General features: G+C 34.3%; 7 protein-coding genes and 1 long non-coding RNA gene across 11 annotated transcripts; 2 read left to right on the top strand and 6 right to left on the bottom strand.

Moving 5' to 3' along the window:
- The first annotated feature begins 508 nt into the window (after positions 1–508).
- Positions 509–3330, top strand: LOC124453109 (BET1-like protein). 2 transcript variants are annotated; one of them, XR_006950998.1, is made up of 5 exons: positions 509–1168; positions 1244–2159; positions 2399–2487; positions 2669–2725; positions 2996–3189. XR_006950998.1 is itself a non-coding variant. In XM_047003865.1 (4 exons), the coding sequence occupies exons 1-4, from the start codon at positions 2138–2140 to the stop codon at positions 3161–3163; spliced, it is 336 nt and encodes a 111-aa protein (XP_046859821.1). In that variant the 5' UTR covers positions 1918–2137; the 3' UTR covers positions 3164–3330. The 2 variants fall into 2 exon arrangements, 1 of the variants encoding a protein (XP_046859821.1); XM_047003865.1 differs by lacking the exon at positions 509–1168 and having other exon boundaries at positions 1918–2159; positions 2996–3330.
- Positions 2487–6706, bottom strand: LOC124453108 (isocitrate dehydrogenase [NADP] cytoplasmic-like). The gene is given in 13 exon segments (XM_047003864.1): positions 2487–3548; positions 4105–4155; positions 4219–4359; positions 4440–4591; positions 4686–4754; positions 4830–4897; positions 4991–5062; positions 5064–5135; positions 5224–5384; positions 5578–5664; positions 5849–5955; positions 6141–6183; positions 6349–6706. Coding segments are annotated over 13 exon segments (1242 nt in total). The 5' UTR covers positions 6365–6706; the 3' UTR covers positions 2487–3345.
- Positions 6707–7993: 1287 nt separating this feature from the next.
- On the bottom strand, positions 7994–9213 carry LOC124453113 (AN1-type zinc finger protein 2A-like). Of its 2 annotated transcripts, none has more exons than XM_047003868.1 (5): positions 8937–9213; positions 8759–8813; positions 8562–8633; positions 8330–8475; positions 7994–8198 (listed from the first exon to the last, which is right to left on the bottom strand). In XM_047003868.1, the coding sequence occupies exons 1-5, from the start codon at positions 9110–9112 to the stop codon at positions 8132–8134; spliced, it is 516 nt and encodes a 171-aa protein (XP_046859824.1). In that variant the 5' UTR covers positions 9113–9213; the 3' UTR covers positions 7994–8131. The 2 variants fall into 2 exon arrangements, with proteins under 2 accessions (XP_046859824.1, XP_046859825.1); XM_047003869.1 differs by having other exon boundaries at positions 8985–9105.
- Positions 9214–10516: 1303 nt separating this feature from the next.
- LOC124453115 (glycine-rich RNA-binding protein-like) lies at positions 10517–13412 on the bottom strand. The gene is made up of 5 exons (XM_047003872.1): positions 12774–13412; positions 12204–12310; positions 11520–12128; positions 11366–11451; positions 10517–10747 (listed from the first exon to the last, which is right to left on the bottom strand). Exons 1-3 carry the CDS (start codon positions 12871–12873, stop codon positions 11865–11867), a joined length of 471 nt encoding a protein of 156 aa, XP_046859828.1. The 5' UTR covers positions 12874–13412; the 3' UTR covers positions 10517–10747; positions 11366–11451; positions 11520–11864.
- Positions 13059–15710, bottom strand: LOC124453476 (nuclear polyadenylated RNA-binding protein 4-like). Its single transcript, XM_047004290.1, has 6 exons — positions 15212–15710; positions 14808–14903; positions 14593–14699; positions 13848–14518; positions 13574–13753; positions 13059–13422 (listed from the first exon to the last, which is right to left on the bottom strand). The coding sequence occupies exons 1-5, from the start codon at positions 15708–15710 to the stop codon at positions 13585–13587; spliced, it is 1542 nt and encodes a 513-aa protein (XP_046860246.1). The 3' UTR covers positions 13059–13422; positions 13574–13584.
- A 265-nt stretch (positions 15711–15975) lies between these two features.
- Positions 15976–17467, top strand: LOC124453114 (putative RNA-binding protein RbpE). Of its 2 annotated transcripts, none has more exons than XR_006950999.1 (4): positions 15976–16194; positions 16263–16520; positions 16639–16906; positions 17258–17467. XR_006950999.1 is itself a non-coding variant. In XM_047003871.1 (4 exons), exons 1-3 carry the CDS (start codon positions 16095–16097, stop codon positions 16903–16905), a joined length of 474 nt encoding a protein of 157 aa, XP_046859827.1. In that variant the 5' UTR covers positions 15976–16094; the 3' UTR covers position 16906; positions 17258–17467. The 2 variants fall into 2 exon arrangements, 1 of the variants encoding a protein (XP_046859827.1); XM_047003871.1 differs by having other exon boundaries at positions 16414–16520.
- Positions 17220–19055, bottom strand: LOC124453112. The gene is made up of 5 exons (XM_047003867.1): positions 18850–19055; positions 18347–18454; positions 18061–18231; positions 17859–17995; positions 17220–17708 (listed from the first exon to the last, which is right to left on the bottom strand). Exons 1-5 carry the CDS (start codon positions 18959–18961, stop codon positions 17631–17633), a joined length of 606 nt encoding a protein of 201 aa, XP_046859823.1. The 5' UTR covers positions 18962–19055; the 3' UTR covers positions 17220–17630.
- A 245-nt stretch (positions 19056–19300) lies between these two features.
- Positions 19301–19968, bottom strand: LOC124453117. The gene is made up of 2 exons (XR_006951000.1): positions 19628–19968; positions 19301–19457 (listed from the first exon to the last, which is right to left on the bottom strand). It is a non-coding gene; the product is annotated as an uncharacterized LOC124453117 (long non-coding RNA).
- Positions 19969–21005: the final 1037 nt, after the last annotated feature.

The following is a 21005-nucleotide window of genomic DNA, read 5'->3' as shown; positions in this document are numbered from 1 at the left end:
TATTCCAAGAGATAGCAACCATTGTTGCTAGGCAGCTAGTGTTGTCAAAAGCACTTGACCAAATGTGCCTGCCAGCTAAACGTAACCAAGGCAAGTCAACTATTCAAGATATTTTCATTCATCACTCAATTTCATTTCTATGAATAAGGTAAGACCAAAAAAATCGTAAAAAATGGTGTCGATTAGCAGAAATTAAAAATGACTAACTGGCTGGCGAATCAAGACTTGATAAAATGTTATACTATTCCAAGTAATACTTACAAAATAACTTCACCATGCAAGACCGCAGATGATTCAGCACACATATAAGAGACTGAAGTTGTAATATGCAAGTCTTTCTGAAGAAATAATAGGAAATTTTGTGTCTATTCCACTAAACAAATAACCACAACAGTCGGCCATCTTTGATCTGTTTTTGATAAACTGATTCGTTTATTTGTGGATATAAATGACGAGTAAAATGACAAAAGCTTCGACAAAATTGTCTATCGAATGTCGTGATGCTCGGTCTTCAAAGCAAGGAAGCATGCTCGAAGAAGTGGTTGATAGTGGTCAAAATATAATCTTTTTTGTGTAAACCGTTATCTCCCCCAAAAATGGGAAAGATAAAAAATACAAAACCCAGTGAAAATGGATGGAAAAAGCCGAGACAGAAGCGGGAGAAAATCGACAAAAGTATTGAAAACAAACTAAAATCTGAAAAAAGAAAACACGTATGTGCAGTTTGTTCCAAATGTTTCGATCGGCCATCACACTTACGCCGTCACGAACGTGTTCACAGCGGAGAACGACCGTTCTCCTGTGATATTTGTGAGAAGACGTTCAAAGACAAATCTCATCTTGCCACACACAAGGAAACACATAATCCTGCTCGCGATTATATATGTGCTGATTGTGGAAAGGATTTCCATACTGCATCAACTTTGTACAGTCACCGGATTACACACGAGACAAATCCAGAAAAAATAAAGAAACATCAGTGTGAAACATGTCTTAAAGTATTTTTAAAGCGATGTGACCTAACAAGACACGAACGAGTTCACACTAATGAACGACCTTTCAAATGTGAGTATTGTGAAAAAAGTTTCAAGATCTTGTCACATGCCAAACGACACGAAAGAATTCACACAAATGAACGACCATATCAATGTTCAGACTGTAAAAAAAGGTATTCTAGTAAACTAACTATATCTTCTGTAAAATGGTGTCTATACTCATTACTTTGTTAATTATTTTGATGTAGATTCAAGCAATCGGTTGCATTAACACAACATCAACGGATTCATTCTGGTGAAAAACCACATGTGTGCACTTACTGCAAGAAAGCTTTTACTCAACTAACACATTTGATCAATCACGAGAGAACTCACACTGGTGAATGTCCTTTCATTTGCCAAGTTTGTCAACGTGCCTTCAAACAAGCATCTGGCTTGTTATCCCATGTGAAGACACATAGCATTGTAAAGGATTATGAGTGTGAGTTCTGCTCTAAATCATTTGCAAGTGAGAAAGCGCTATTGAATCACGAGCTTATCCATTCGGAAGAAAAGAAGCACAAATGTGTAAAATGTGATAAGGCTTTTGCTCGTGAAGCAAATCTTATGATCCACATGAAAACCCATGAAGAAGAACCAAAACCATATTCTTGCTCTGTTTGTCGAAAAAGTTTTGAATCAGAAGTGATGTTGTTAGCTCACAAAGCTTTATGCTTGTCTGGAAAGCCTTTCAGATTCATGGCGTATGATCAAATATTTCCACAAAGTATTGAGAGCACTAACTTGGAGGTGACTGAAAACACTGAAACAACGGAGGTTGTTGTAACTATAGAAGAATCAACTGGTGCTATTAACCAAGTTGAGATTACTACATTTAACTGAATGCAATAACAAAGTAAACTTGATACATTGTTACTTTTATATTGTCAATGCAATATTTAATGACAAAAAGTAATGAGTTCAGTGGCTGATAAGCTTTCTTTAAGCAGCTAAAATTTCAGTGGTTTTGGTGCATCAAAAAATTAAAAAAAACCCATCTAACTTTTGAAATTTTTCCCTTTAAAACTTTGAATGAGTTAAGATAAAGTAAGCAGTTGGACTTGAGTGACAAATCCCGGGGATACAATCTCGCATGTACTTTAATGAATATGGCGTCACGAAATGGTAAGATAAAATGAGAAATAATTCTTTTATCAAATAACCTACAAGTTTTTATGTGTTATTGTCAGTAAATTTAATATATTTATTTAATGCTGAAAAGTGTCCAAACTGTTTTGTGTTAAGTACTTGCAAACGTACTAGCAAAACTATAATTATATTGAAACCTTTCACTTATTGTTTGTGTCTTGAGACTGATCAGTTTCGTGTCATTCAAAAGCAATACGCATTTTTACATTTAAAAGGACTTCGTAAAAGCGAGGAAGAAAATCTGTTAGCTGAAAATGATCGGATGTTAGATAATTTAGCGGGAAAAGTGTCAAGACTAAAAGCTGTGAGAATAAAGAAAATGTTGATTTATGTTATCTAAAGTTAAATGTTTACAGGAATGAAATGTTAATACATATTGTTTATATATTCCTATTATATGACATATATTTATATATATTGTTTTCATAATAATATTGACACTACTGATGACTCACTTGATTTAATATAGATAGCTTTTTCTTTAGATTGCTGTTGATATTAAACATGATGCAGACAATCAAAATAAATATTTGGATGGAATGGTAAGTTGAAAAAAAAAGATTTTGATGTAAATAATACAAAAAAATTGAAATGCACCAATGATTTTAAAAGAGTTCATATTCACAGATAATCGCAGTCAATAATATTTCAATTAAAACATATTATTGATGCATGTCAAACCCAAAAAATCATTTTATTTATTGGTTTTCACTTCTAATATTCATGCAGACTGAGAAGGTTGTGTGTATATTTTGAAAATTTCTCCAAGGAAAATGATAAATTACCAACAATGAATGTTCTTCAATTACTAGGATGACCAATTTAATGGTGCAGGTGGTTTATTGAATGGCAGCTCTCAACGATTACAGCAAGTTATCAAATCAGCAAGATCAGACAGAAAATGCATGTGTTACATGATCCTTGGACTAGTGACAACATTCTTTGTATTTTACTACGGTTTATCTTGGATTAAAACATGATATATTTATATTTCAAATCCCCAAAATCTCATCCATGTATAAATATATAAAAATATAGTGTCTCTATATTTTGATTTCATTGCAATACCCCCTCCATTTAATTTATGCAAATAAGTGATTCAGAAAATTCTAATTGATTTGTAGATTACAATTATTATGTGCCATTATTTGTGTTTTCTAATTCATAAATTACTTTTAGATAGCTTGTTCTTCAGCATTAGTGCAATTTTATCCAAGAATTCAAATGTATTTAGATAGTCAGACCTTGTAACATTTTGAATTCCCTTGATGCAACCAGCTAAATCTTTAGTCATACTTCCTGATTCAATTGTTTCAATACAAGCTTCTTCCAGAGACTTGCAGAAATTCTTTAAAGCTTCATTACCTTTAACAAGAAAAAAATATTTAAAAGTTGTTCTTCCCAAATGCAATTAATCATCATGTCTCATTCAGTTTTACTACAGGTCACTCAAACTAAAGCAAAAGTGAAGAAATCTGAGTAGTTGTAAAATACCTTAACACAATTTTCTCTGACATGTACTCATGGTTTGTCCCATCCAATTGAAACTATTTTCAAGTACTTATTGTTCATTGTCATAAATCATGCATCTCTGGTAATTGTAATTGTTTATATCAAAATTAGGCTGTGTTTACACTATACCGGATTCGCTCATCACGACATCTTCATTTGCTTTAAAGGGGTAACTGTTCGGAGTAAAAGCTTACTAAGCTGATAGATTTAGTCTATTTGATTGTGTTTCTGATGTTGAACGATTTCACTGCCTTTTAATATAAGGAATATTCAACCTGCTACAATAGCAATCCGGTATAGTGTAAACGGGAGATTAAAATAGTAACTATCAAGAGTTATTAACAAAGCCATTGGCTAGAGTGACCCTCTCTGCCTTCTTACATGCACTAAAACCAACATTCTTATTTACCATCTAGTTTAGCTCGATGCTCCAAACCTTTTGTCCAAGCAAATATTGATGCTAAAGCAAAAATATAGTAATTAATCCTTTTCTTTGTAAATTGATGAATAATATTCTACACACCAACTGGATTGGTTGAAGTTTCCTTTCCTTGTTGATGTAAACGGTAATGTCGAGTGACTGTTCCATGAGCAGCCTCAGACTCCACTGTTTTCCCATCTGGACAGATGAGAACACTTGTCATTAGACCAAGAGATCCATAACCTTAAAAAACAATTGCTGAATATGAGCATAAATAAAAAGATTAGACATGAGACCAAAAGTCCATTTAATTTATAAGATACCTTGAGCGACAGAATCTGACTGAACATCACCATCATAGTTCTTACATGCCCAAACAAATCCACCTACACTTTTTAATGCATATGCAACCATATCATCAATCAATCGATGTTCATACCACAAACCTTTGGCTGTAAACTTTGACTTGTATTCACTATGAGAATGTCAACGAAAATCTTAATTTGTTGATATATGATTATAAATCACCAAATATATTGACCAAAATTATCTTTTTTTCTCAAGTTTACCTTTCATAAATTTCTTCAAATATATCTTTGAATCGCCCATCATACTTCTTTAAAATTGTGTTCTTGGTGCTTTGAATAAGGTTGTGGAAATAAATAAATTGTAATGAATGGAAATGCACAACACAAAATTAACCAAATGTTTACCTCATGTACAATGGATAGTTTACTTGCAATGCATACTGGAAGGAACTATGAGCAAAGCCTTTGATAGACTGAAACAAAATGAACAATAATTTTAGAATAAAAAATGAAAACAAACTTCAACAAGAAATTCGAAATATAAAACCCTCATAAAAAATGCATACTTCATCAGTGTTGTACATTCCCATAGCAATACCACCACCATTTTTAAAATCATGAACTTCATAAATGATCGGTTTCCCCATCAGAAGGTGTATAAAATAGTTCCAATTTCCCTGGAGCAGGCACAACAAAATCAGTTGCTTTATACTACAAAAAGAGAAGATATGTTAATGTAAGAAGTCAAGATTTGGGCCATCATATTAGTGTTTGCCTATTAGGATGACATTAATTTCACCTGATCTGCGTGGGCATGACGACCAATAATAATTGGTTTCTCCCAGCATTTAACAAGTCTTGGAATATTTTTGCATAATATAGGTTCACGAAATACTGTTCCTCCTAAAATATTTCTTATTGTCCCATTTGGCGATTTCCACATCTTTTTCAATTTGAATTCTAGAAGACAATTAATTGTACAATGTTATGTTTCTTACTAGAAGCATTTACCAACAAACTTTGGCCTGAATACATAAGTGATGTTGTTCATATTACTATATATAATATGTCTTTTTTGGCAAAGAAAGGAGAGATGGATTATCTAAACGTGCTCAAAAACATAGTGAATTTGTGAAACTGTAGTTTCTCAAACCTTCAACACGTTTCTCATCGGGGGTGATGGTAGCACATTTTATTCCAACATTGCACCTGCGAATTGCTTCTGCTGCATCTATAGTAACTGAAAATAAAAACTTTGTATTTTTATTGTCAAAATGATTGAGAATGGGGTACTATATTAAAATGTCAACTGATACTCATATAGAGTGTACCAATAATTTTTTACAAGATCTTTATTGCATATCATATAGACAATAGTATGACAATAAATTGATATTTTTATAATTTATTAAGTACATTCTCACTTTGATCGTTTGTAGAATCACGGCTCTGAATTCCCAGGTCATAAAACTGAATATTTAAATCCAAATATGGCTTTATTAGTTTCTCTTTTATCAGATCCCAAATAATTCTAAATTAGAAAAAGATAATAAAATAAACTGGTAAAACATTTAATTTAAATGAGGTCTTTGCTGTCATTAATATTTGTACAAAGTGAAATCAATTTAAAATCCACACCTTGGCGACAAGCAGTTTCAGGCATACAAGATATAATTAAATCAACTAACTGCTTTATAATGAACTATTATTACTAACCTAGTCATTTCATCTCCTTGGATTTCCACGACAGGATTAGCCACTAAAAACATAAAAACGATTCGTTCAGCAAAGAGAAAAACTTCTAGTAGTCCCATTATTTGTCAAAATATTTTATTGTTTGTGGGAAAGAATGAAGTGCGATTAACCGTATAAAATTGTTGATTAACTTGTTGTAATTTATTTACCTATATTTTGAAAGACTTACCTTGTATCTTAGGCATGATAGACTTTTTTATTTCCACGAGAAGTAGTGTATAATCTTGAACAAAATTTTTCAATATCACCTGTATGAATTAACTACGTATGATCAAAGGTGAACAAGTGTCAGATGACTTCCCTCAAGCTATCATGGACTGTTCGTTTGCGGCGGGAACATAGGTAGGACACAAAAAAAACAAAGAGCGAGGACATTTGAAAAGGAATAAAAAACTTAACTCTACGAAATGAAAAATGCAAGAACCTTTTCAACAATTGTTCCACAAAAATTACGTGCTTCAACGAGAAAGGTCTAAAAATACGCTAGCATGATTTCGCTGTCAAGATTAACTGAAGAAATATGTTGTTTTTATCAGTAATATTTTTAAGTTTTGAAGAAATATTGTTATTACCATTTTTTTTCAGTAGTGTCGAACGAGAAAGTTTCACACAATTTTTTTACACTGTCTTTGCAGTGTCCGAAGCGACTTCACGCAAAATCTAACGGGATTGGCAACAGACTGATGAGAAAACTTGAACCAACACTTCCCCTACCAAGAAGACAAAATACTTTTAAATCACCTTATAAATGCTTAAAAGGGTTGGACCTAAGCGAAAAGAAGAAAGAAGAAGCACCTTACACGCAAAAAACGAACAACAAATTAGGAAGACAATGTTTCCAAGAAAGACATTCAAGTCAACATTGACTTACAACGAAGGGCTATTGAAATATGATAAAAATACAGTTGTCTCTTCAAGTAACGAAACTTCTATCTGCAATGCATCTCCAGTAAAAATACAACCTATTGACCCATACGAGTTTAGTGCGTTGCCGGCAAATAAAATAACCCCTGCATCCTTGGAAAATGTTAAGCTCACAAAAAAGACACACGAAAAGCAAGTACGTTTCATAAAACTTAGCATACTTTTAGGAATGTAAGGCATACCGTTTTCGTTCTCCTTTTAGAAAAGAGCAAATAGGGAAATGCTGTTGCTGATTAAAAATGCAGCCCAGGCAATAAGGAATATCAGAGAAGAACACGAGCAATGGATAAGAAACCAACGAGGCAAAAACTAAATTTGTTGTTGTGCAGTTCTGATGCAAAAACCTCAAATAAACTTCACCTGAACGTTAAGATTGAAATGTTTTTAGATAACACTCATGTTAAATTCACTTTTATGTAAATTTTTCATTTTCATTTGTGTAATTTTATACGTTGACCAGAACACGATTGGAATTTCAAATATTTTTTCACAAACTGCTTACAGCTACATTATATGGGCACATAAAGTACTGTTTTTACTTTATTACCTCACAATCAATTCACAGTTGGAGTTCCAGGAGTGTGTAAAAACATTCCTACATCAATTATTCAGCCAAAAAAAACACACTTTAACCAGGTCACACATTCAGTATCCATTTAGTAACTGCTGTGTTGTAGTAATGGCTAATAATAAGATTTTTTGTTGTTTGGTTTACAAGGAAGAATATCTCCTAATTAAATTTATGTTAAACTCCTTCCCTCCAAACATTTAATTACTTACTGTGTGAAAATTCATTAAGTTTCACATCAATTGCATAATCATTTGTAAGTTTTCAAATATGATATGAAGTAAAGAATTATGTATAATACAGAATAAACATAAACCACTAGTTAACTTAAAAAATTGAGCTATAAAATTTAATAAATGTTTACAACTCATTACATGTTGTTATCAAATAAATAATACCTAAAACATAATAAAACTTTGCTATTAACAGTTGTTTCAACTTGCACATCTAAGATAGTAATTTATGCACATGTAACCACTGGATAAAGAATATTTCCATGGCAAAGATGATCTTGAGCATGTCTATGCCTTAAAAATAGCATAAATTCAATTAAAAATACAATAATTTATTTTAATCTCATTATTTCAACAATAGTGAATTGTCATTTAAAATCCAAGGTTAGTTCTAACCCTCTCTAGTGGAAAAATAAATATCTTACCTCACACAAAACTGTCTATGACATTGATCACATGTAAAAGGAATCATCTCATGTTTTTTGCATCCTTTGAAAGAACATCTCCCCTCTTTTTTGACCTTTTGATTAACAACCAATTCTTTACAACCACTTTGAATATGATAGGCAACCTTTAAAGAAAAATGAATTGTTTATTGTAACTCACAAATAAGGAAAATTTCAACTGTAGCAAATCATGGTAGTTAAATCCATCTACCTGAACATTAGCATCCTGATGTCTTGATTTCTTCACCATCTGTCCACACAGTGGACATACTGGTACTTGAACCTACAGTATTAAGTTGAATGACATGTCACATACTCATTTGACTAAACAGTGGTAAGCAGAAAATGCACATTTCATGAAACTTATTTCTGGCTAAAACAATAGTTTTGTATTATTTTAAGTCTTACATCAGTGACGTAATTTCTAGGGCATTGATGAGAAGATGCTGTCCTGTGTTCAAGGCTGAAAATAGTAATATATATTCAAGATTAACTTCAAAATTTACGACTCGATCTGTGTGCCATCAAAGCGCCTTTTCCAGATAAATGTACCAAAATTTCAAATAAAGAAATGCCATAATCGTACCAGAAATATTCTTGACAAAAAGTACATTTAAATGGAAGAAAATCTAACTTTTTACAATCCTTCACATGACAATGTTTACCGAACGATATTAAATCTACATTTTCAGCCATAGTACTGAGTATAACCGCTTGATTTCTCCTGTATAAATATTGGCCAAACACAATCGCTACGAACATTAATAATAAAAATAAAAGAACGAGTCATGTTTCTATGTACAAAAAAACGCCAAGTCATTGTGATCTCATGATTTTTATCAGGCCATACATCAGACTCATCATTACACTAAAAAATAGGTACGCGGTACGCCCACGCCAGAAATAATAAAATATGCATTCGTTCGTCATGACATTGGGTATCTTTGCACCTACATATCTTCCTGCATCTTTCTACTATCAATACCGCTTTAATAAAGAACATGGTAACTTACACATGAATGCCAATCAAACCAATGAAACATTCTTACAGCTCAACGAATACACAATGTCACGTTTCGTTTGGCCATACAACCAGTATGCACAAAATATTCAATTCCGGCTTTACGAAAACCTTGACTTGTTAGCACGATAAGCGTTTCACATATTACTGCATACTAATCATAGCTGTCAATCAATGTTAATCAACAGCGTCATGTAAAAATTAAAATTATATAGTCATACTCATACACATTTATTTAACAGATCACCTTTAAAGTTTCTGAAATAAAATCATCACGGTTTACAGATATGACAACAATAAAAGCAATGATTCCGCGTAATAAAGACATAAAGTCATTGTTGCTAAAGTAACCTCACTTTTAAGCACGAGTTTCTTGATATTTGGATATGTTAAGGAAGGGAATTGCTGTATTATTCAAGTAAAAATGTAAAAGTACATACAACAAGAGATATAGCAACGATGAACTTGAACTGCGTCAGAAAATAAACTGCTGACAAATGTTCATAAATCACGATAAAAAAGCAACAGTAACAACACATTGATGAATAAAGCTACGATACTCAACATTAGTTATTAGATAGTAAAATTGATTCCATTCAAAATTGTATGAAAACTTACCATTCATGAAGTTTATCGTCAAGGCATTTATAAATCCAAGTTGAAAATCCAAAAAATGACACCAAGTTTTAGGCTGCAAAATAAATTTGAGGTTTAAACGTTATTTTTAATCATTGGAACTGTGGTATCGTGAATGCTTTTCGCAGTAAGATTTACGTCGATAATGACAGCCAAATGTTCTTTTAAAATAAACCAATGTGATTAATTAGCAACATATTCACTCAATGATTCCTGATTAAAATTGGTTGATTCCTCGCTAACGAGTGTCTACGGAATGTTTGTCACCGAAAAAAGAAACGAAACTCACCTCGACCGAATTTCCGAAGAGAATAATTTCAACACGACTTCGATATAAGCATTCACAGAGAACTTCGTCTATAGTAACTTCATCAACTACATACGTACATAACAACTTGTTTTGATATCATGTATATTTCTTGAAAACTTTTCGTTAATTGACGGGAGTCGCGAGAGAATGTGATTTATCAGCAATACTTCGTACTTGTCAAATCAGTAGTAAGGACGCATCAAGTTTAAAATGATATTTTATTAAAACATAAACCGAATACTTTGCTAATTGTCCCGGATAATGTACCATTACGGAATATTTACGACTAAGAGCAATGTCAAGCAGAAGACGATGGAAATATCTTGCTTTCGGATGACAAATGATACAGTTACTATAATACACGACAATTCAAAGCATGTTTTTTGTTTGGATATCTGAAGTAACCACGGCACCTTTCACCAATCACGGCCTTTGAAACAGAATGATGGAAACGTTAATTAACGGTGGACCGTTACGATGTGTTCAAACGTCTTATACTTAACATTCAATGGTTAACAAACAAAAAATTGTGATGTCCTAGATAGCTTGAATTTCTCTCATGTGGTTGTTTGCAAAATTCATGCAACAAAAAGGCTTAAAATATGTTTGACTGCAGTTGTCAAATTTAATAAATTATAATTTAAAGATTGTGAGGAAAATGTTTTGCCTTTGGTACTAAATGTAGTTGCAGTTTAATAAAGCAATTTTAACTTCAACCAGGAAATTCAGTTTGTCAAAATGCACGAGAAATTAAACATCTGGAATGTTGGTTGAAATTTAACAACAGCAGACCAAAAAATGACATTCCACGAGGCTGAAAATAATATTTGCCACATCTGTCTATTTTCAAATGTTTGGGCATTCTTTGTTATTTGTACTCTCTTTCAACAATATTTTCAAACATAAACGGCTTAGTGTGGTTGAGGCCTTAGAAAAAACATAAAATTGTTCAAGAGCACAAATTCATTAATCAATCTAATCATGCTCTCATTTTTTCTTAGTTGCCATAACAACTCCTTTACTTGTAATAAATTACTTCAATCATTACCTTGTCCAGCTCCGTAAGATCTTGAAGGAGCTTGCCCACCAGATGGAGGTCCACCATATCTGTCTGATCCACCTCCATATCCATCACTATATCAAAGAAACACTATTAAAATGTCTAAATTATCATATCATCAATATTTATAAATTGTGCTAACCTGCCACCACCATAGCCTGGATCATTTCTCTGATATTTATCCCCACCATAACCTCCACTATAACCATCGCCACCACTATATCCACCACCACTGCCATATCCACCACTACCATACCCACCACTATTTCCATATCCACCACTACTTCCATATCCACCACTACTTCCGTATCCACCACTACTGCCATATCCACCACCTCCATATGATCTGTCCCTTTCACCATAATTATCACGCCTATCATAGCCCCCTCCATATCCATCATTGTATCCATCTCGACCTCCATATCCTCTGTCATCTCCATAGCCATCATATCCACGAGGAGGTGGCCCTCGTCTATCAGGACCACCTCTACCTAGGACCACCTCTACCTCTAGGTGGTCCACCACGTCCACCTCTTGGTCCTCCTCGACCACCTCTAGGGCCACCTCGACCACCACCACCACCACCACCACCACCTCGACCATAACCGCCACCACCTCCACCACGTCCATAACCTCCTCCTCCCCGACCATAGCCCCCACCGCCTCCAAATCTGTTGTTCCTTTTTGCAGCCTCTCTGTTAGGATCTTTAGGATTGGCATATTCTATATTAATTTCTTTACCATCAATTGCCTATAAAATTTAATCACTTCAGCTTGTTTACATTTTCTACTAACACAAAACAAACAACACAATCAATTGTCTTACCCATCCTTGTAAACCTGTTTTTGCAGCTTCAGCATCAGTAGAATCAGCAAACGTAACATAACCAAATCCCCTGGAATTCCCAGATTCCTTATCCATAACAATGCATGCTAAAAATGACAATGTTCGGAATTAACACACATAGCTTTACATTTAAAAAAATTACATGATAAAATAAGGTACAATATAGAAAAATATTATCAACAAATATTCAAATTAAAACTGTATCACTTATTCCTCAACGCAAAACCAAAATTGTGAAACTGAATTAGTATGAAACAAAATATCTTAATGTTAAAAATAAGAAAGTAACTGTCTACAGTTATGTTAGTCAGAATAATCGTGAGATTTGCATTATTTAATCACTCAACACAGACACACTTTATGCATTTTCGAAAGCATGATAATAACGCAAATAAGGAACGGGCCAAAGGAAGCTGAGCTTTTCTTGAAAAAATACTTCTAAAATTATCGTATAGTAAAATAAATATTGTCGTCATCTATGAAGATGTTTCCATTAAAAAATTCCGTTGAATGTAGTCAACGTTTTATGTATCACATTCAAATACTTACCGTCGTCGATTTTACCGTATTTATCAAAGGTTTCGTAAAGCGTATCTTGGGTGACATTTTGGCTAAGTCCCCCGACAAAGAGCTTTGACTTTTGAGACATTCTTAAAACAACTCTGGTCCTGGATCTTTCTTCAAAATACTTTAATAAAACGCTTGCACTGTGCTAATTTCAAATCGAAGGAGAGTACTAAAATGGCTAAGTTTTATAAAAATATGCTTTCACTATCCACGCTCTCTCATGTGAGAACATATGAAAAGAAGTGCAGAATGACGCATGCGCATGAATTACTGTTGCATTGTGGGACCACACCCTCTAATCTCTTTTTATTTATTGCCTCCTCTACTACTCTCTAATTAACAGTTCTTTAAGTAAAGCAAACCTTGAATTGAATATTCAATTGAAACATAGGTATAGTCAAAGTCAAAAAGAAGAAATTACATTTCTTATAACACAACACATAGTTTCAAAATTATGAAATATAAGGAAAATTGATCAGCCTCTCATCACAAAATGATTTTGGAACAGATCGCCATTTGCTACAAAGTTTCATCCAATCACGCCATTATTATCCTTTACTCCATCACTCGCCATATTTCTGCCATGATAAATGTTGTCATGCAAGTTATAAAGACGCTCCAGAACAAATTCCTGTTGACAATGGAAAAGAAACTCAACTTGTATAAACTTGTTTTCGTGTAATGTCATACCCATTGAAAGGCTTTGTATTGGCAACTTATCTCATAAAATAAAAAAATACATGCAACATAAAATTACGACAAGATTTATGTACTCAACTCACTTCATAGGAAATCACATCATGTAAGCTTTTGGTATAACTCGATGCCGTTTTCTTTCTTTGGATTTTCCCTCTGAGCTTTCAGAATCACTGGATGTTGATTTGTCCTTCTTATGTTTTCTTCCTCCAAATCTTAGCTGCGCATTTGTACTTTCCTCATCCCGTAATTTTTCCCTATTGACACTAAAAATTTGCAGTTCAAAACAAACCATTTAATAACAACATACTTACATAGATATACTTTAGAAGAGTAAAGGTTTAAGTTAGAAGTACTTACCGTAATCTGGCAACATCCACATCAGACATGGCAGGTCTTCTTTCAACAGGAGAATGATAATCATCATATGAAGGTTGATGTCTTGGATATTGGTAAAATTCTCGACTTGGCAGTCTACTATAGGTATCTCTTGGATGATTGGAATAATCTCTTGGATGATTGGAATAATCTCTTGGTGATCGATTGTAATAATCTTCTGATGTGGGATAATCATAACCCCTTAAAGGTGGTTCATCATAAAAGTTTTTGGAAGAAGGTCGATCATAGTAATCATTGGCTGGCAGGGTCCTGTAGTAATCACGAGGAGGTCGCTCATAATAATCTTTCTCGTAATAGTAATCCCTCATTGGTGGTTTGTCATAATAATCTCTGGATGGTGGGCAATCATAATAATCATCAGGTGGGGGTCTTTCATATCTTCGAGGTTGAGGTTGACTATAATCTCTATCATAGTATGAGTCATTTCGTTCTCTTCGATGGTAAAAATCATGATCATACCGATAGTCTCGTTCATGGTTTCGACTTCGTTCAGGGTAACCACGACGACCATAGTCACCATGACGACCATAGTCACCACGACGACCATAGTCACCACGACGAACATGAAAAGGAGATTGAGATGATTTTGGTTCATCAGCAAATTCTACACACAGTGTTTTACCATTGATTCTCTGTAACAAATATACAATGCTACTGACATAATAACAAAACAGAAAAATGGTAATTCTATAAAAGCAAATTTTACCAAACCATCTGCTGCTTTTATGGCACCAGCAGCATCTTCTTGATTTTCAAATTTCACATAACCAAAACCTCTTGAATTTCCAGTGCCTTTCTCAGTCACAATGCAAGCTAAAATAGACATGACAGTAAGTCTCAAAAAGTCTCAGTATGATAGTGTGTCTCACTATATGATAAAGAAATTAATCATTATATATAATCATTAAGTTAGAACAATACCATCAACAATCTCTCCAAATTTCTCAAAATGCTTATAAAGAAAATCTTCAGTGGCATCTAAGGTTAACCCTCCAACAAACAACTTTTTGAGGCTTTCTTATGAAACTTTTTAGCCTTGATTTCCTTGATATATGCTGATGGACGAGCTTTCTCCCCCATTTCAGTTTGGTAGACTTCTCTAGCTGGCTTTCGACTGAAATCAAAAACTTCATTATTCTTTTCACAAGACTTAACTTGATTTTCCTCAGATGTTGTGCATCCAGCATCTAATGATGTTGGTGGTTCCCAATCCCAAGCCATTTGTGAAGTTGAAACATAACCTGAATATGTTGTCACAACAGACAGATAAAAATAAACTCATAATAAAAATTGTGAAAATATTCATCAAGGAAAAAAACAACAACCTTGTGCACCAATCTCATTCCTGTTGTCCTTCTCCTGTTTTATATTTTCTTGCTTTTGCTCATCTGATTTATTTGGTCCCAAATCTTGTACTTCTGATGGTATAAATCCAGTGGCATCAGTTGTTCCAACCTCTTCCTTAATGCTCAAATTAACATCATCCACATATTGGAGGGTGGAGGGTATAGTGGCACTTTCTAGTGAAACATCATTGTTAACCTCTGACAACTGCTCAGTACCATCATTTCTAGAGACAGCAAGAACTGTAGATTGAGACATATCTTCTTCTAATGCTATCGTGTTGGGAGGTTGAACCCTAGCATCATACTCAACAGAACTATGCAATACATCACTATTGTCTGGAGTTTTATCTGTTGACATATACAATCCCTCGCTCTCGTTTTTCACTTCTGATAAAGTTGAAACCATCACCCCTTCAAAATTTTGATTCTGCTTAGTTTCATACAGGAGCTTCGGATCGCCACTTTCATAACTCTGCATCTCCGATTATAAATACTTGTATCTATTATCTCCAAATTTTAATGAGCAGTAATCGGTCACACCGTCTCAAAAATCTTTTTTTGTGATTGGTTTCATACAAAATCAAATTCAAAACTTTTGTCCAAGTATGAAGAATGAGCATTCGGAATTCTGAATCGGAGCGTATCTTTAGGATTACAACCGCTGGCTTGCGAGACAAGAGGCGATTAACCTAAAAAACCAGTTAAACCTGATTGGCGAAAAGTTCAAACAAGTTGTCAAATTATCGAACGACAGCAGGCATTGGCAGCGTTATTCCGTTCCGTGAGATTCTTAGTCGGCGAACTTTCCAGAAACACGAGAATTTTGTTTTTCCATTTTCTCCATTCTCATTTACTGTTAAAAATGCCCGAAGATGCAAAAATACATGTTGGAAATCTGCCATTTGAAACAAGAGAAGATGATCTCATTTATGAATTCGAGCGTTATGGCCGAGTTGAACAAGGTTGGTAAAAATCAAAAACAATTCAACCAAATATCATAGTAAAATGCCTCATGATCATCTTCCATCAGGTATGTAAGTGTGACAGCGTAATCACAACTGTTGAGCCGGAATTACTATTGCTCCCAAACTGAGCTGTTCTTCACTTCTTTCGCTTCGTAATCTCTGAGGTCGTTTGTTTTGCCAGGCCACAGCTTGTGTAGACGTTAATATGTTTTCCAGCTACCATTATCAAAGATCGAGACACAGGGCGACCAAAGGGTTATGGCTTTGTAATGTTTGAAAATGTCGAAGATGCTCGAGATGCGATATATGGAATGGACCAAAAGGTTTGTTTATGATCAATTCAATGTTGGTTTACATCATTGTCATAATGGTTGAATGAACTCGCAGGAGAAATTGATCTGGAGTGTTTCATCATGTATACTTGCAATTGCTATGCCGTAGAAATTTATGGGCCGAGTTATCAAATGTGAGAAAGCCAAACCTCGTCGAAGTGAACTTGGGGCCTCCAGAGATTCATTTGACCGACGTGATGATAGAGGGTTCAGAGATGATAGGCGAGGTGAAAGAGAATATCGTGGTGGCCGGGATGATTTCAGAGGAAGTCGAGATAATTTTCGTGGTCGAGACGATCATCGTGGTCGAGACAACTTTCGTAACAGAGATGATCGTGATTTTCGAGGTGGGAGAGGTCGAGATAGGAGGTTCTAGGGTAAGTATGGATAGGCAGTGGATCTCTTGGATTTACTTAAATCATCAATGACAACACTGGAATGTGTGCTGTGATTTTCATCAGTGTTACCTAATTTCCTCATTTAACATCTGATACATCTTCAAGTGTTGCCTTCCTTGTGTGTTTGTTGCCAGTTTTAACATAACTGAGTTGTAGCCTTGTTACCTCACACACCATCAGTGGTTACCTGAGCCATGTTCATCATGTTACTTTGTTACCAGTTCACCTTTTCCACAAGTTTTTAACTAAACTAAATAATCTACAAGAATTTCGTTTTGAAATGCTACCTCAATTCATCAAATATCAACGAAGTTCCTTTTTGACCTTCAGATACTTGTACAAAGAAGTCAAGGAAGAATTTTGATTGAAGTATTTAAACCATCATAGTATGTACAATTCCAGGCAAGTTATGTTGAGATGCAGTTCATGACATAAGGTTACATTAAAGCAACATTGTTTATCTAATTTTAACTTTGACAATCAAGAACTTGATGTGGAAGATAGTGTAAATATAAACATTAAAGTTTATTGTAACAAAGATTTATTGATGTTTTTTTCATTTCTGACCAAAACCCATGCAACTTTGTACAAAATAAATTTGAGGTCACACCTTATTTGGTATCCTTTCTACAATATTAATGATTCAACATGGCTGATTTATCATATCATTGCACAATGTATCATGATTTTGTGTTGATTTCAGTCAAATACTGTCAGGTTGTGGTATGTCATTTTTCTTAACAATACTTGTGTCGTACATTGATGTTGACATTTCTTGTTCCTGGAAAAATTTTTTTAAATGTTTAGTGCTCTTGTCTACAGCAGCATTATGCATTTCAGATAGAGATATATTTATACAAAAATTATTACTGTCACAACTCAGGTAATTTAACACTAATTTTAGAGATGAAATTTATTCATAATGAAAAACCTGTGGAAAAAATGGAATAAGGCTTCGTCTACTGGTCTGTTGCTGTGGATAATAGTTGTAGTTTGGTTGGTAAGGCTGAGCTTGGTACTGGGGAAAGCCAATATTTGCCCTTTGGTAAATTGTTCCATATCCTGAATCTGAGAGATAAAAGAGAAAATTGATCTCTTATAATGAATAAAGTCCAGTTTTTGTAGTTGCTTACTTTGTCCTCCATATTGATTACTGTAATAGGCATAGTTTGGGTAAGCATAGGGAAGTTGTTGATGTGAATTTTCAGGCACTTCATATCTTTTGGAAGGTGGGTGTGGGATGTTGAATGAAGGAGTAAACTCATCCAAATCATCATAACTGGGAATGTTTGTTCTCGACTGACCTTCATAAAATAATTAGGAATTTACATTCTTCATTGGAAATGTCACTCTCTTTAATAAGGAGAAATTACATTGGTTGATATTCCAAAAAGAATACATTCTAAATTGGTTACATACGTTCTGTGCACTTCTTCATTTTAGCTTTGTACTCATAAAAAGGCATCTCTCCATCACTGTATTCTTTTACGATCTTCTTGCAGTCTGTATGTATTGACCTCATTTGTGCTAAAAAATTGACTTTCTGTTCAAAGTACTTTCCCATAGTTTCACAGCAAAAGTTTTAACAAGTGGTCACTGCTTAACACCCCCACCCTACTGGCACTTCAAAACGTGGGAATAGGTTGCCACTCCAATACACCTTGTGTCATAACAAGGGGATTTAAGCGATAACTTCAAGTGGATTTATATGGATGTGTGTGTGTCAAGATACCTGCTGTCTCCTGAGAACCCGTTACATTCTGTGAATTAGAGCGTAAAATAAATATCGAAGATTCAAAATTTCTAACGAAGCTTCACTAACACATTACCCCGTCTTACTCTTGCGTGTAGTACTACATTTTCGATGTTATAACTCGTACTAATTCAAGCAATAAACATGAAAAACCTCTGTAAAAACTTACGATCACCGTTTTCGATGTATGCCCATCTTTTTTCCACGTTATGTCGTGATGGTTTTCCGGACACAATGTAAATACATAAGTTCACGAAAAACATTTTTAAGATAAGAGACATTGTTAAAGATTCGTAGGTATTTATCCAAGTTGAAGTAATAACAACTAACAACTTGTCCTCTGACAATTACTGTCTGTAGACAAATGTTGCGTTGCTGATGAATGAGATCATGGCTCCGATGACGTTACGACATCGATAATCTAAAACCTATACACCAGCACCAAACTACTCCTTGTTAGTTACAAACTTCTTGCACGAAACAAAAACATTTGGCGACAATTGATCATTATATATTAGGTATAAGCTGTTAACATCACATGATAACGATTGTCTCAACAAACACAAGTGATTCAGGCAGGTTAATATCTTAAATGTTGTAAATCAAAACTCACAAAGCAATTATTTTTAACATTTATTAATATAGACATTGACATGAAATAAAACTTATCTTGTTAACATGTGCACAGGAGATGACATTTACAATTTACTTAAATCAACTTCTATTAAGAAATGTGTATGTATAAGAATTGCCACAAAATCTTGCTTGATCATACATCTAAAAAAATAAAAATGAAAAGGAATTAACATTAAATGGATATTATAAATGGAAAATTGAGAACACACAAAAAACCTGCTTAACCATAATGCCATCATTTGATATTTAATCAACAAATAATTTTATCATAATAGAAAAAAAACATTCAGAAGGAAATACATTTTACTTACTCGCAAACGAAAGATCAAAATTTTAAGGTTTTAAGAACCAGAAGCAAATGCAAGTTCACATCAAATCAAACACATAGCCTTCAACATTCCATGCATAACCAGATCATATCATGTACTGTACTATAACCAACAACATCTCATAACTGCAGGTATATGTGCGCAAGACAATCAGATGATACCCTGGTCATATCATTCATACTGAACATAACCTTCCCTAAGCGCACAAAGAACTCTGTTTAACATTATCAAAGCATTAAAACACATAATATTTACTGTGAAATGATATACATGCTCAAAAATGCTTATTAGACTTAAACATGCATTAAGATCTATAAGCACATTCTTACCTGAAAGTAGATTAATTTGGACTATTTGACTTTGGAGGTGGACTTGCACTAATTGAGCGACCACGCGAGGGACTGGCAGATTGCCTATCAGGACTTTGAGAGCCACGATTTGCAAGAGGTGATTTAGTTTGTGGACTGACTGAACTATTCTTTGCATTTACCAAATCTTGTTTAGGACTTGGAGAACGTTTCTCGGGAGTTAGTGATGACCTCCTTCCTGGACTACTAGATGGTCTTCTGCGAGGACTAGAAGAAGGTCTACGACGAGGACTGATAGAAGGGCGTCTACGTGGACTCCTAGATGAGCGCCTGGGTGGACTTCTGCTGGCTCTCCTTCGTGGACTGGGTGAACGCCTACGTCTTCTGTCATCAAATCTGCTTGACCGCTTAGGCAAAGCTCGATGGACGTTGATTTCTCTGCCAGCAAATTGCTAAAAATGCAGAAAATAATGAAGTTTTTTCAGCAAAATAGTTCCAAATGAAGTCAAACATGTATCACTAACAGTATTATTCGCAGCATGTATTGCATCCTCCGCATCATGAACATCACGGAACGTCACAAAGCAGTAACCTTTGGGTCTTCTTGTGTATCTGTCCACAGCAATAAATACTAAAAGATTGAAAATTTTTACCAAAAATTTTTGATAACAATTTGAAGATAACAAAGCATTAATCACGAAAGAAATTATTTATGCTTCACTATAGTATGGTCAAATTAGAAAAAATTGCGTAAGACTGTCGAAAAACACAATTTTGAGTTCCGTGAAGCTATGAGATACGCCAAGTTGGAGTTTTCTAATCTTTGCAGAAATTTAAGACATGCAAGCATTTTTATCAACAATTTTATCTTTGAGTCATTGATGACATGGCAATGGCGCTCGATTATACTTGTACCACCTTCGTCGACGTCGCCATATTTTTCAAAATGTCGACGAACTTCCCGTTCAGTTACATCATATGCCAAGTTCCCAACGTATATCTTGTAATCCTCGCGATCACTCATTCTTCTTTGAAGTATATATATTGCTAAC

Source organism: Xenia sp. Carnegie-2017, unplaced genomic scaffold (assembly GCF_021976095.1).
Source record: "Xenia sp. Carnegie-2017 unplaced genomic scaffold, XeniaSp_v1 HiC_scaffold_25, whole genome shotgun sequence".
NCBI lineage: Eukaryota > Metazoa > Cnidaria > Anthozoa > Malacalcyonacea > Xeniidae > Xenia > Xenia sp. Carnegie-2017.
The sequence above is the reverse complement of the archived record's forward strand: the minus strand, read 5'-3'. Positions and strand labels throughout refer to the sequence as shown.